The sequence below is a fragment of the Magnolia sinica genome, chromosome 6 (assembly GCF_029962835.1).
Source record: "Magnolia sinica isolate HGM2019 chromosome 6, MsV1, whole genome shotgun sequence".
NCBI lineage: Eukaryota > Viridiplantae > Streptophyta > Magnoliopsida > Magnoliales > Magnoliaceae > Magnolia > Magnolia sinica.
In genome coordinates this window covers 27305793-27318528 of record NC_080578.1, presented here as the reverse complement: position 1 = coordinate 27318528, position 12736 = coordinate 27305793, and the positions used below count along the sequence as shown (strand labels likewise).

Below are 12736 nucleotides of genomic sequence, written 5' to 3'. Positions count from 1 at the left end.
AGTTCGCTCTAGGTATGATAACAGGCTACTTAGAGGTAATGATCCACACCTATCATCGACTGGAAGTTCTTACGGTTGCTCTAGCGGCGCTGGGTCTGCAAATTTGATATGCCTGGGCCCTGTGCCAAGGAATCGCATGTCAGGATGCATGCATATGACCCTAGATAAGAAAAATGGAGGAGAGCTTGAATTTGTTACCTTAAATCGGCTACACCTTGTCTCTATAGCGGTAGGGCCAAGGTTTCCGGCGAATGTCCGTGGTAGGAGAGCGAGAATTTCAAATCCCTAACTCCCCAAACACTCTCACTCTGCCTCTCTCTCTCTCTCTCTGCTGCTGGAATTTTCTGTGGGAGTGAGGGAGAGAGGGCTTAAAGGGTTTTATACCCTGTATTTTAGTTCAATTGGCCCTGAGTGTCACTTATTTCCTCAAATGGTCTTTTGGGCCCACTTATGGCTTTCGGGGCTGCCCTGATGGCCCCCTGTGCCATCTAAATTATGGGATGGGTACCCCATGGTCCTATGAGGGATTGTCCAAGGTTTGACGGCAAACGGATGCGGGGATTTAACGCAAGGGTCCGATTTGTGATTAACGGTCACCGTTCCTCGATCAAGGGTCAGATTTTGCGGACGAGTGCAGGGAAATATCTTCATCCTTTGGTGCAAATTTGGATGAAAACTGACGACTGAAATGCCCTAATACTGCCCTAAGTGGCGGGGCCATTTGTTTTAAAATTTCAGATTTTTGGCCAAAGTTAGGGCGAGTTGCACTTTACAAGTGCCGACTAGACAGCGCGAATTGTCTGTTTCCAGGCGTCGTCCGAGTCTATTGCCTGCGATGGGTCACAAGCCCAATGAGGCCATGACCTCCCAAAGTTTCAAAAATTTCTGCCCCTCCTTAAGCGATGCATGACCTGTGCGGATAGTTGTCAAGTACAAATAGGCAGACCGGCTCTACGACTCGAACATAATCAGACTTAATCACGTTAGTAGCTTAGTCTGGGTTAATTTATCGGTGGTAGGTCCACACGTGTGATCGGATCGTGCGGTCCTGCAACAAATCACACGTGGACGCCTCAGGACACTTCTGATTAGGCCGGGTGTTACATTATGATTTTAAATGATGGTGATTGTAGTAGTATTAACTTGATGGTGGCCAAGTGGTATTGAAGATGAGCATGATGTTGTTTATGTTTAGCATAATTTGATTGTTTTAGGATATCGTCAGTGGGCCATGTGCTCAAATAGATTGGTAGCCTAGAGGCACAGATGTTGTACATGTGGGTGTCCATCTGGGTCACTTCCAGTGGACCCCGCCTTGGTATATGCCTTTTATCTATGCCTTACAGGCTATATGTGGAGCTGATGTTAGTCTAATGTGGGCTACACCACATAGACTTCTATATTTCTAGAGGGGTCTGTCATTTGGTTCTCACTCTTTGTATATGATGTGCCAATTAGGGTTGATTATCTCATGATATGTCTGATAACATGTTAGTAGGGGTGTATATCGAGTTGAACCGAGTCGAGCTGGCCTTAACTTGACTCGGCTCGACCATTAGCTGACCTCAACTCGAACTCGGCTTAACTCGGCTCGACCATTAGCTAACCTCAGCTCGAACTCGACTCGATCCTCAAGCCTAACTGGCCAGCTCGGTTCGGGTCAGTCAGCAGCTCGGGCCAGTTCAAGCCAAGATCGAGCTGAGTTCGCCTGTGCAGCATTTTCGCAAACACCTAGACTGCACCTTCAAAATATCACTGTATTTAAGATAGCAGCAATGGTTTTACGGGTATTTTATTAAAACCTTCTAAGAAACATAAAAATCAAGTAAAAAAGGGTATTGGTTTCATATACATACCTTCCTTGGTACTAGCCACACTTCGTTGAGTCATTTCATCAAACACTTGGTGAGCAACATCAATATCAAAGTAACAGAGTCACTAAATTGGTTCGATTTGAGTTCGATTCGAGTTGGGTTTGATCCAAGTCGAGTCGAGCTGGGGTCAACTCGAACTCGGCTTGAACTCATTTTCGAATTTAAAAAATTAGCTCAATTCGGCTCGAACTCAGATTCAAACAAAGTCGAATTGAGCTTTTTCGAGTCGAGTCGAGCGAGCTAACCGAGTTAGCTTGGTTCGTGTACACCTCTACATGTTAGTGTGCTTGGCCTGATAAGACACACTAATAACGTGCTTAGTATAATGGATATCATACACATGCCTGTTATGGATAACAATTAATCATAGCATATGCCTTTCAGCTTGAGACACTTAGGGGACTCTATATGGGACAGGGTCGCCCCACATAATCGTGTGGTATGCACAGTTGGGTGCATGACTTAGATGGTATGACTCATGCATTTCGCATCTTGTATGTCACGATCACTTTACACCCTAGCAACATCAAGGTTGTGGCCTTCACAGGCATATCATGGATGACCAGATTAGATACCGAAAATATATGTTCTAGCACTAGGGCGCTACGGATATCCTTGGGTGAAAGTCCCTAAACCCTTGTGGTACCAATAAGATGCTTTCACGTCAAGACTGAGTGGATTACATGAGCGCCCGAGAAACTGGAACAACAGGCTGAGGAGGGGGAATAGGTGGGGGAACCGGAGCAATTGGAGGTACGGGCGCTACGGGCTCAACTGGAGGAACAGGTCGGATCGGGACCTCAGGAACCTGATCCTCAACAACGGGAGCGGGATGTGCTCGAGTAGGATGGGTAACTCAGGTGCCTCGTCCACGGGCACCACGACCACGGGCGCCACGACCAATAGTGCTACGACCACGGGTGCCACGTCCACGCGACATCGTTTACAAAATAATGACGATGCAAGGAATCAGGACAATTACAGGCTCAATACGAAGCGAAAGGAAGGATCTCGGGACATTGCTTGTCCCGTGTTCTTGGCGGACATGCGATGTTATTCTGAATCATCCCATAATTACTTGCTATACTCTGATACCAACTCCTGTCACGCCCCAGACTCGGTAACCGGACTCACAAGGAACCCGATGGCTGGTTCTGGCCGCAACAGCCTCCGTAGTACCCCATTCTCGGCTCCTAAGGTAGGTTCCGATCCTGGGATCTTACAAGGAGGATTTTCATAACAATATAATCATTTCCAATACGAGCATACCCAAGATCACAGCAAGTACATCTGAGAATAACAAAAGCACACATCACAAAATCCACTATAAATTTGAACTTCTACATCATCCATAAGGTCCAAAAGGACATATATGAGAATAAAAGGAAAAGAGAGAGAAATCAGCAACACTGGAGTCCTTACTGCTCAACTCTACTCCAGGCTTTGCTACTACGACGCCTGCTTAGAATTTCCTGCACGCATCAATCGTGCATAAGCTTATAGAAGCTTAGAGGGTGGTGTAAGTGTGTGACAATGGTGCACAGAAGAATAGTAGGATGTATAAGGAGAGAAGCATGATCAATGAGCATATCACTAGCCTTACCAAGGCTTACCATGAACGTGATGCAATGAGTAATGGGTGCCATACCAAGGCAATGCATGAGGGGGGCTTGTACAACCAATGCTAATGCGATGCAAGTAATGTCAGTACTCATATCCAAACCATAAGTCAAGTACATTTCCAATCATAAGAAAATCACCGGGTTCTATTACACTGCTGAATGACTGCCTCTCTGCAGACCCCGCACAGTCAAAAGAGCGTAAGAGACCTCACTACCCCCTGTGGACAACCAATCACTAACAAGATCTGAAGGTAGCGGACCCATTTACGAGCTGGTCAGACTCAGCCTAGCAATGTCTCCTCACACCAGGCAGGTAAGGCCACACTCCTATCCAACCGACTACACGACAGTGAGAGTCGCACCCTAATGGTATAAGGCTCTCGTGCACTCATGTATGCCACCCGGTCATGGCGTTGGAGCAGATCCTTGGTACCATGGAAGTTTTGAGAATTTCACCCATGGGCATCCTATGCACCCGGTATGCTCAACTAATATTTTCGGTGTCCAGACATACGACCATCCACGAATACCCTTGTGGAGGTAAGGCCCTGATGAAGTAAGGGCGGATATCCACAAGCTATGCAATGCCAAATTCATGAATCGCACAATCACCCAGGCATCAATCCCAAGCATCCATCTCTCGAAGAGATACCAACATGTCCTACACAATGACACAACCATGGCCAATCATACCTTAACCAAGCATGCATATGATGCGTATGGGAGTGGGCCATGAAGATGAATAGGGGTGCCAATGAGGTGAAGATGAACTCTCTACCTAACCATGAAGGGTCCAGGTACTAAACCAATTCCTCATAAGGAATACAACCTCTAGTGGGGGCTCATATACTTGGGGTAGCCCACGAGACTAAGGAGGACAATGGTATGGGCCTAAATAGATGAAACGGGCCTAGCAAGGGTTTATAGTGGACCTTTAACCACTCATAGAAGCCCATGAGCCTACCTTAGGGCCACCAATGTGGACATCCAACCACAATTGGTCCCTAAGAGGTAGCCCATCTCTAAATGATCATGGATCAAGGCCCAAGGCCCACGCAATATCAGAAATAAGAAACGGGCAGCCATAATCATACCACAAACACTCATGTTAGGCTTCAAAAAGGCGGCCCAAGGCCTATTCAAAACATGGGTCCAAGGGAAACACACATAGCCCAACCCATATATACCACTATGGGCCCATACGGGAAAGGTTAGGGCCCAACATAAAGGCCACTAATCTCATATATTATGGTGGCCTAGTGGGCAGCCCATTGCTCAAACCACATGGGCAAATGTCATACTCTTAATTAAGTAAGTTGGGCCTACAACCCGGCCCAAGTATTAAAGTTGATTTGGTGGGCAACCAAGGGCCCATCTACTTGTGTAATCCGGCCCACTAACTCAACACAATACTATGGTAAAAATGGCCCAAGAGTTCAATGGGCCTATCTGGAAAGTTCCAGCCCAATTGGGCCTAAAGAGTTCAACAACTAGCTACATTCATGGACCTGATTAAATTCAACTGTGGTGGGCCTCAAAAGTGCATTTATTAAGCCCAACATTTAAGGAACCAAAGGTATAAATTATTTCCTCTAAGATCTTCACAATGTGGTGGGCCCCACTCCTCAAAATTTCAGCCCAAAGGCCAAGCATAATTATAACAAGTTGCTGAATTTTTAACCCAACAGGTTTATGGGCCTATTGGAGTCTAGTAATTGTTTCATTCGATTAGGACATCAGCTCAAGTGGTCCAGCTATCTAGTCAGAGGGCCCCACCACATAGGATTATATCATACGATACAAGAGAGTAGGTGGGCCACACTGCTAGACCAAAGTCCAGCAGGTAGCCCACATGGGGCGTCCCATATGGGCCTGGGTATTTGGCCGAAACTGACCCAAATTTGCAGGTCGAACTACAGTCAGCTCGAATGCCCGTTGGGCCTGAAATTTTGCAGAGTGACACATACATAGGTGGGTCACACCCCCACAAAATTTTAGAACTTTTGGACACTTAAAAATATTTTAATTTATTTAAATGAAACAGACTGTCTAGAAAATCGGACTGATCTGGACACCATATTGTAATGGGCCGGTCTAGCCACCACCATGGTGTGTACAGGTGTCCATTGACCCTAAAATTTTGTGAGTGGGTCGCAACATGGGTAGACCACCTCTCTATAAATTTTCATGATTTTAGGATGCCCAAAAGTATTTAATTAATTTGAAGGATACAATCTGTACAGGGTGGAGTACTGATGGAATATGACTGTGTTGAATTTGGGCCATTCCAATGGGTGGGTCATGGGCCTCCAAAATTCTGAAAATTGAGGACCAAGGTCTCTCATCATGTATACAATAAGAGGGAATCCAAAAATGTGGCCACCATCATCAAAATAATTTATGAATTTCAGTTTACAACAGTCTACATTACTGGGCTGCATAACAGAAAATCAGGCTGACCACCCCTCTTGGCCCACCCTTTTGGATAATCAAATGGAGTCATTTGGGGCTGAAATTTGGCATACTTATAGGTGGGGTCTACACCTTCAAGAAACATATATTACATGGGACCAAACACCCCTCTAAATGCCCAAAAATTTGGCCTCAAGATGACCCAAAAATCTGTCCAGACAGATTTGGACAGCAACATGTTGCTGTTCAAACCACTCCAAAAGATAATTAAAAGGGAGATAAATCACCATTTCCTCTGGGTGGGGTCCACCTAGATGGGTCACACAACTCGCAGGCCCAAGCCCCTTCCAAGATCACCCATAATATCAAGCCCAAAGGCTGTCCAAAACATGACAAGAATATGGGGCAACAAGGTGGGCCTTGACATTTAACCACTTGGGCCTAGTTGCATGGCACATCAAGTGGGCCACACATACATCAGATTTACCATAAAATAGGAAAGAAAATATGGAGAAGAAACACAATCCGGCCATGGGGTAGGGCCCCGCCACTGATGGGCCCTCCCAAGAATGAATTATACCCATACAACTACATTGATTGTACATGCAACATAAAATCTCTACATGCATGATCTATAATTGCTATGGATGGTTGGGATGCCATCCCAACATGATCCTTAGGGTCTAGATGACCTTAAGATGGAGTGGATCATTAAATACATCATGATGGGGTCCATGGAGAATGACCCCATCATGGATCATGACATGCATGTAGGATGGGCCAAAGGACCACATCCATGGGATCAAATGAGATCCCCGCCATGGATTGGTGGGTCCCACATGATCCATTTAGGAAGAAAAATAAGATCAAAGGGTAGAAAATAAGATCAAAAATTATAATCACCCACCTTAATGGATCCCACTCCAAAGTTACATCAATTTTTTCTTCATGCTCCAAGGGACATGTTTCAATGGGTGAGATGGATTGTTGAAGGTTAGATGGGAGAGGAATTGAGGGAGAAGGGGCTGGAGAAGAGGGAAAATGGGGCTGAATTTTTTGTAAGAGAGAAAGAAAGAGAGAAGAGAGTAGAGAGAAATGAGAGGGAGAGTATGGAAATTTGCTAGAAAAGAAAGAGGGAAAGTAATCATCACTCTCTCTCCTAGATAAGAGAAAAATTATCATAGCCTATGGTGATATAAACTATGTTGTTAGGCTAGAGTAGGGATGGTTAGTGTGTGGGTGGTGGGTGGTGTAAGATATGGGGGGTTTAGGTAGTGTATGGGTAGTGTGTGTTGGAATTTGCACAAAAGAGGGTGGCCACCTTGAAAAATGTGCCCTCTACACCAGGTGGGCCACATGATCATGCTCAAAGGCTACAAATGAGATGCACACAACTTATAATCCATACATCGGATGGACGCACAAGACGCGTCGTTAGAACCGCGGCGATGATACGGTCGCAATGGCATAGGTCTTAACTCGATCCGAGTCGGGTTTACATGACCGAACTTAAGGGTAATTGTAAACACTATCCGAAGGTCGTGGGTCACCGGAATTTGACCAGTAGGACCGCAGGACCAAAATGAACGAAATGTATACTCACACACACACATGCACACATGAGAAATCGGGTCGGGTCTCACAATATTGTGGATGAACGGATTGGATACCGAAAATATCTGTTCTAGCATTAGTGCGTTATGAATTCCTTAGGTGAAAGTCCTTAAACTCTTGTAGCACCAGTAGGATACTTCAACATTGAGACCGAGTGTATAACATGAGCGCCTGAGTGCTAAATACCAGTAGGCTGCATCTCCCACTTTGTCGTGGTCAGTTGAAAGAGTGTGTATCTGCCCGAGGGGCTATAAGCTAGGTTCTGTTTGACCAGCTCGTAAATGAGTCCGCTATCAACAAGTCGGGTGGGCATTGGCATACCACTGGCAAGGCAAATATTGAAGTCTTTTCCACTCACTTGGTCATACGCACGATGGGGCGGCAACCAATGTTGGAGTGTGCGAGACCTCGGTGTGTTTCCATATACGAACTGTACTGATATGTGGACTGGTTGATGATTGGCATGTTTGCATTGTATCCCTAGCATATGATATTCGGCCACATAGGCGTTGTATTGCATAGCCTTAATATGGTTGAAACATTCATGAATTTGGCAGTTTAGCCCTCCATCATCTTCAGCATACTCTGATATCTGTATTATTGTTATATGCATTGTGCACGCACACACGCACTTTACTGAGCTTTGTAGGAAGCTTATGTGTGTTTGTTTACGCGGCAGGGAGTGCTAGGGCGTATCAGTAGCATTGAGCCTAGAGCATGAGCCTGTTCTTTTGAGTTTTGATTACATCATGTATTTTCCTTTTAGCATTGTACTCAAATATTATATTAGTGGATATGTGTTGATGATATTATTTTGTGACTTGGGTACACTTGTGATTATACTCCTTTACAAAAAGAAAAAAACTTACCCTGTATATCCTCTTTGTAGAATTCTAGGATCGGAACCTGGTGTGTGGGAACTTGGATCCAAGAATGGGGTACTACGGAGGCTGTCGTTACTGGATTCAGTGACTGAGAATTTTGTGAGCCTAGTTCCCGAATTTGGGGTGTGACACATTGAAGTGTGTTCGATGTCATCGAACGATTCCGCCCAGATTTTTGCAGATTTGCGAATTTGCGGGATTTGTTTCCGATTTTGATTAGGATTCTCTTAGATGCTATATATTTAGGTGTAATCAGGATTGAGAGGTATCTAAGTCTTTCTAATTTGTTCCTAAGGTTTCAATGGCTTGTAAAGGGAGATTTGAGGCTTGTTCAAATCGGGTACTCTCTCTATCTCTTGTAATTTTTTTGCTTTCATAGTGCTTTATGTTGCTTTGTGCCTTGGTTTTTTCCCATAACGGTTTTTTCAAGTTAAATTTGGAGTGTTTGCATTATGCTTACTTGGTGTGATTGGATTACTTTACTTGATCCATCTCTCTATGCTTCCACGGTCCCCTAACAATACCTACATCCATGCTAAAAACTAGTTTTTTTTTTTTTTTTTTTTTCAATGTATCTTTTATAATGCCCAGTTTAGAATTTTATAACTTCTCTATTATAACCAATTTCCTACACTTTTTTATTTTTTATTTTTTATTTATAGACAAACACTTGTACATGTTGAATTGCCTTAAATTCTTTGAAGTTAACTTTCATAAACATTGAATTGCCATTGACCTGAAAATAATATATAATATTTAAGTTCAAAGATTAAACTAAAAGAGAATCTCTATACACAAAATAAAACTATGGGTTTCTCAATCATTTACAATATACGGCACGGTGTATGTCTAGATTTGTGATAATCCTTACTTTTCAAACGGCCTAAAAGACAGGCATTTATACCAAAAAATCCAAACAAAAAGTTCAACCAAAAGTACTTGTCAACGTTCTCCAAGTCATCCACATATTTCAAATATCGTGGCCCACTTACTGGACTGGCCAAATTTCAGGACAGAACATCTCCATTGTCAGATCCACCTGATGGCAGCTTAGGTATTGATCCTGTCTGCCACATTGGTACATGTTGCGTAGAAAGGTATGCCTTGCACAAGCGTGTGGGATTTGCGTAACTCACCAAAAGGAAAATGAAAATAGCTAACCAAGTACCTCAATGATCAAAAGGATTGAAAAGCAATAATACTTGAATATCTGAGACAACTACTAACAAACAACTATGCTTTAAAAAAAATTAAAAAAAAATAAAAATGCAAACACCACTCAGCACCACATCTTAACAAACGGATCAAAACTACACTAAAAAAATAATAAAAATTGCAAACACCACTCAGCCCCACATCTTTTCCATCAAAAGGTTAAGGGCTTGCCTGGTTGCCACTTAAAAAGTGACTTCATATCAATTCAGTTTATTGTGATTATGTATTAGAGATAGAGATTTAAATAATAATAATAATAAATAAATAAATAAATAAATAAAAACAATCTTCATAACCAACAATCATAAACTAATCAGAAATAAATAATTATGATTAAGTAAAACGGGATGAACTCACTTTCAGGCGTTTTGCAAAATGCCATACCTTTCACAACATCCTTCAAATTCTTGGTAAAACTGAAATCCGTTTACAGCTTGCAAAAAAATTGCTCCGAGCCGAGTTATCCTAACACAAAATCTGAATAAACTAAAAATTTAAATTCCATGAAACACCAACGAAAACAACTGAGATTTCTGAAAACTTACCTAAAGAAAACATTAATGAAATTGCATTATTCCTTCAGAAAATCTCTGGACTGGACTGTGGACACGACATTAGAAAAATCACTTCATGGAGAAATTTAAGAAAACTAATACGCAGCTTCAAATTCTTGAAAATCTCAATGAAATTACTTCAAACGGGTCATTGAAAAGCTCATTTTCAAATCCTCACCCTTTGAGGAGAATCTCTCGATCTTAGGGCAAAGGAACGTGTTTTTTCACATGGGAACATCTTGAAGTCGGTACATATCATGCCATTCCTTTCGTTAGTTAGGCAACACATGCATCCATCTTGGATGTAGACCGTCGGTTTTGTTTTTCTAAATGTCTATTTCTTTATGTATGTGTGGCCACCTGATGAACGGATGGATTAGAAACATTCACACGGGAAATAGGAATTTTTATTAGTTTTTCTGTGGCCATCCAGGGCTAACCCAGTTTTCTGGGCTCAGGCTTTGGTCTGCTGTAATAGGCCCATGTTGGGCTCCTGATGGCTCAGGCATTGTTGGCCTTGTAGTGTTGGGCGGGTATGGGTTTAGCCTGGCCGGCCTAAAATCCGGCCCATTACTACCCTACAGTAGTTCAAACCGTAAACGGTCTAAGGACCGGTAGCTAGGTCTTGCAGTTTTGATTGGCTTTTGGACCACCGTCCATCCAGGGACTAGGGTGGGCCCCACCATGATGTTCATATGAAATCCACCACGACCAGAAGGTGCTCCACCATATGTTAGGCGTAAGGACAAAAAATCAGCCATATTCGTGATTATAGTGGGCCACACGGTTGGAAAAAATGTACAGGGAAACTCTCACCCTCTAAACTGTTTCCTTTGGTGAGGCCCATCTGAATCAGTGATGGGCCTGATGTTTTGTACCCAAGCCTAACTTTTGGTGTGGCATCTAAAGGTTGGAGTGGATGTCATGTAATCATTTCAGTGGACTTGCCAGGATTACAATTTACAAGTCAATGATACGAGTGGATCTCACAAACATGTCATGGTTGGCCTAGACAAAATTCAAAGGGTGGGCATACTATAAAATTACATAATTTTTTAAGGGCCTGATTTGATGTGCATATGAAATCCACCCCAACCATCAAATATTTAATCCCACTTTAGGCCCATGGTCAAAAAATTAGGCTGATACGTGATTCAGGTAGGCCACACCAAAGGAAACAGTAGAGAGGGATGTCCACTCTTGATTTTTTATAGGCCTATAATAATGATTATCTAAAATCCATTCCAACCATTAAATGCCACACCAAATTTAAGCCTGTGGGCCAAAAATAGTCCCATCCATGATTCAGGTGGGCACACCAAGGAAAATAGTTCAGAATGAGAGCTTCACCCACTGTTTCTAATCATGTGGCCCACTTGAATCACAAATGGTGCTTATTTGTGGTCCACCCACCTTACATCGGGTGGATCAAGAGTGGATTTCACATAATCATCAGGCAGATCCTTTGCTTGCACTGCGGCCTAACTTTTGTAAAGAAATATAATGGAAGGCACCCCAATGATAATTACTTGATTTAATGGGAGCTCGTTGAAACCCTTCTTGAAAAGTGTGTCCGAGCATAACTTCTGAGTAGGTACTTTTTTTGGCAAAATTCCCTTAAAAATATAGATTCTAGAAAATGAGTGGCAACTTACACCGGGACACCCGACTTTTATAATGGCTGGATTTTGGGGTTTTCCATTCATCCATTCATCCATGTGGGGAACATTTTCTGAATGGATTGGATGGAAAATACAAAACATGGCATCCTGTAATCAATTTGGAAGGCTTTTAATGGTGGGTGTCCCCACTCCAACTGTTCCCTGTGGTGTGGCTCACTTGACTTTTTTGGATTAAGCTAATTTTTAGGCACTAAGGAGAAACTGAGGGGTCACATGATAGATGGATTGGATGTCATGCATACATCCCAAATGGTACTTTGTTCTTCCTTGAGAGCATCCAGGGCCCACTTGGTTACCTTTAGAATCGAAATGTGTGCCCTTAAGTCATCTTAGACATAATGGTCCATCTGAAACATGTTTAGATAGGCTATTCTTCTTTTCTATCTACTATTAGTAGAAAACTTTAGAACAGAGATGGAAGAATAGATACGTGTGATACTTATTTGCATTCCTGACTGGGGATGTAGACGTGGACAGGGCTGTGGATTGATACAGCTGTCACTTGTGAGGCAATTGAAGATTTACAAATATTGCATGTGGCAAATATGGCATATGTGAGGCATTTGAAGAGGATGGTGGTACATGTGCAACATGATGTATTATGTTTCTTATAATAAAATAAATTAAAAAATAAAGATTTTTTTAAAAATAAATATTTTATTATATATATAAATTTTTATTTTTTAATTACTCATTAGAACGAGCAAGAGGAGAGATTTTTGGCTTTCTAAAAAGATTAGCTAGTTTTGAAATTAGTTTAAGATTAGGTTTTATATTTTAATTTTAGGATTAGGTTTCTCGGTTTGATTTTAGAAACTAACTTAACTTTCCTGTTTTGTAGGATCCTAATATTGACTTTCTAAATTGGTAATCTCTTTC

At 42.4% G+C, this 12736-nt stretch overlaps 1 protein-coding gene across 5 annotated transcripts in view; it reads left to right on the top strand.

Moving 5' to 3' along the window:
- LOC131248598 (nucleolin 1-like) overlaps positions 1 to 9264 on the top strand; it is a 52161-nt gene extending 42897 nt beyond the window's left edge. For 2 of the 5 annotated variants that reach the window (XM_058248946.1, XM_058248945.1), the window contains one exon: positions 8420 to 9264. In XM_058248946.1, coding sequence (XP_058104929.1) covers positions 8420 to 8494 — 75 coding nt within the window. In that variant the 3' untranslated portion in view covers positions 8495 to 9264. The remainder of the gene's footprint in view (positions 1 to 8419) is intronic. The other 3 variants (XM_058248949.1, XM_058248950.1, XM_058248944.1) reach the window with 2 other exon arrangements.
- Positions 9265 to 12736: the final 3472 nt, after the last annotated feature.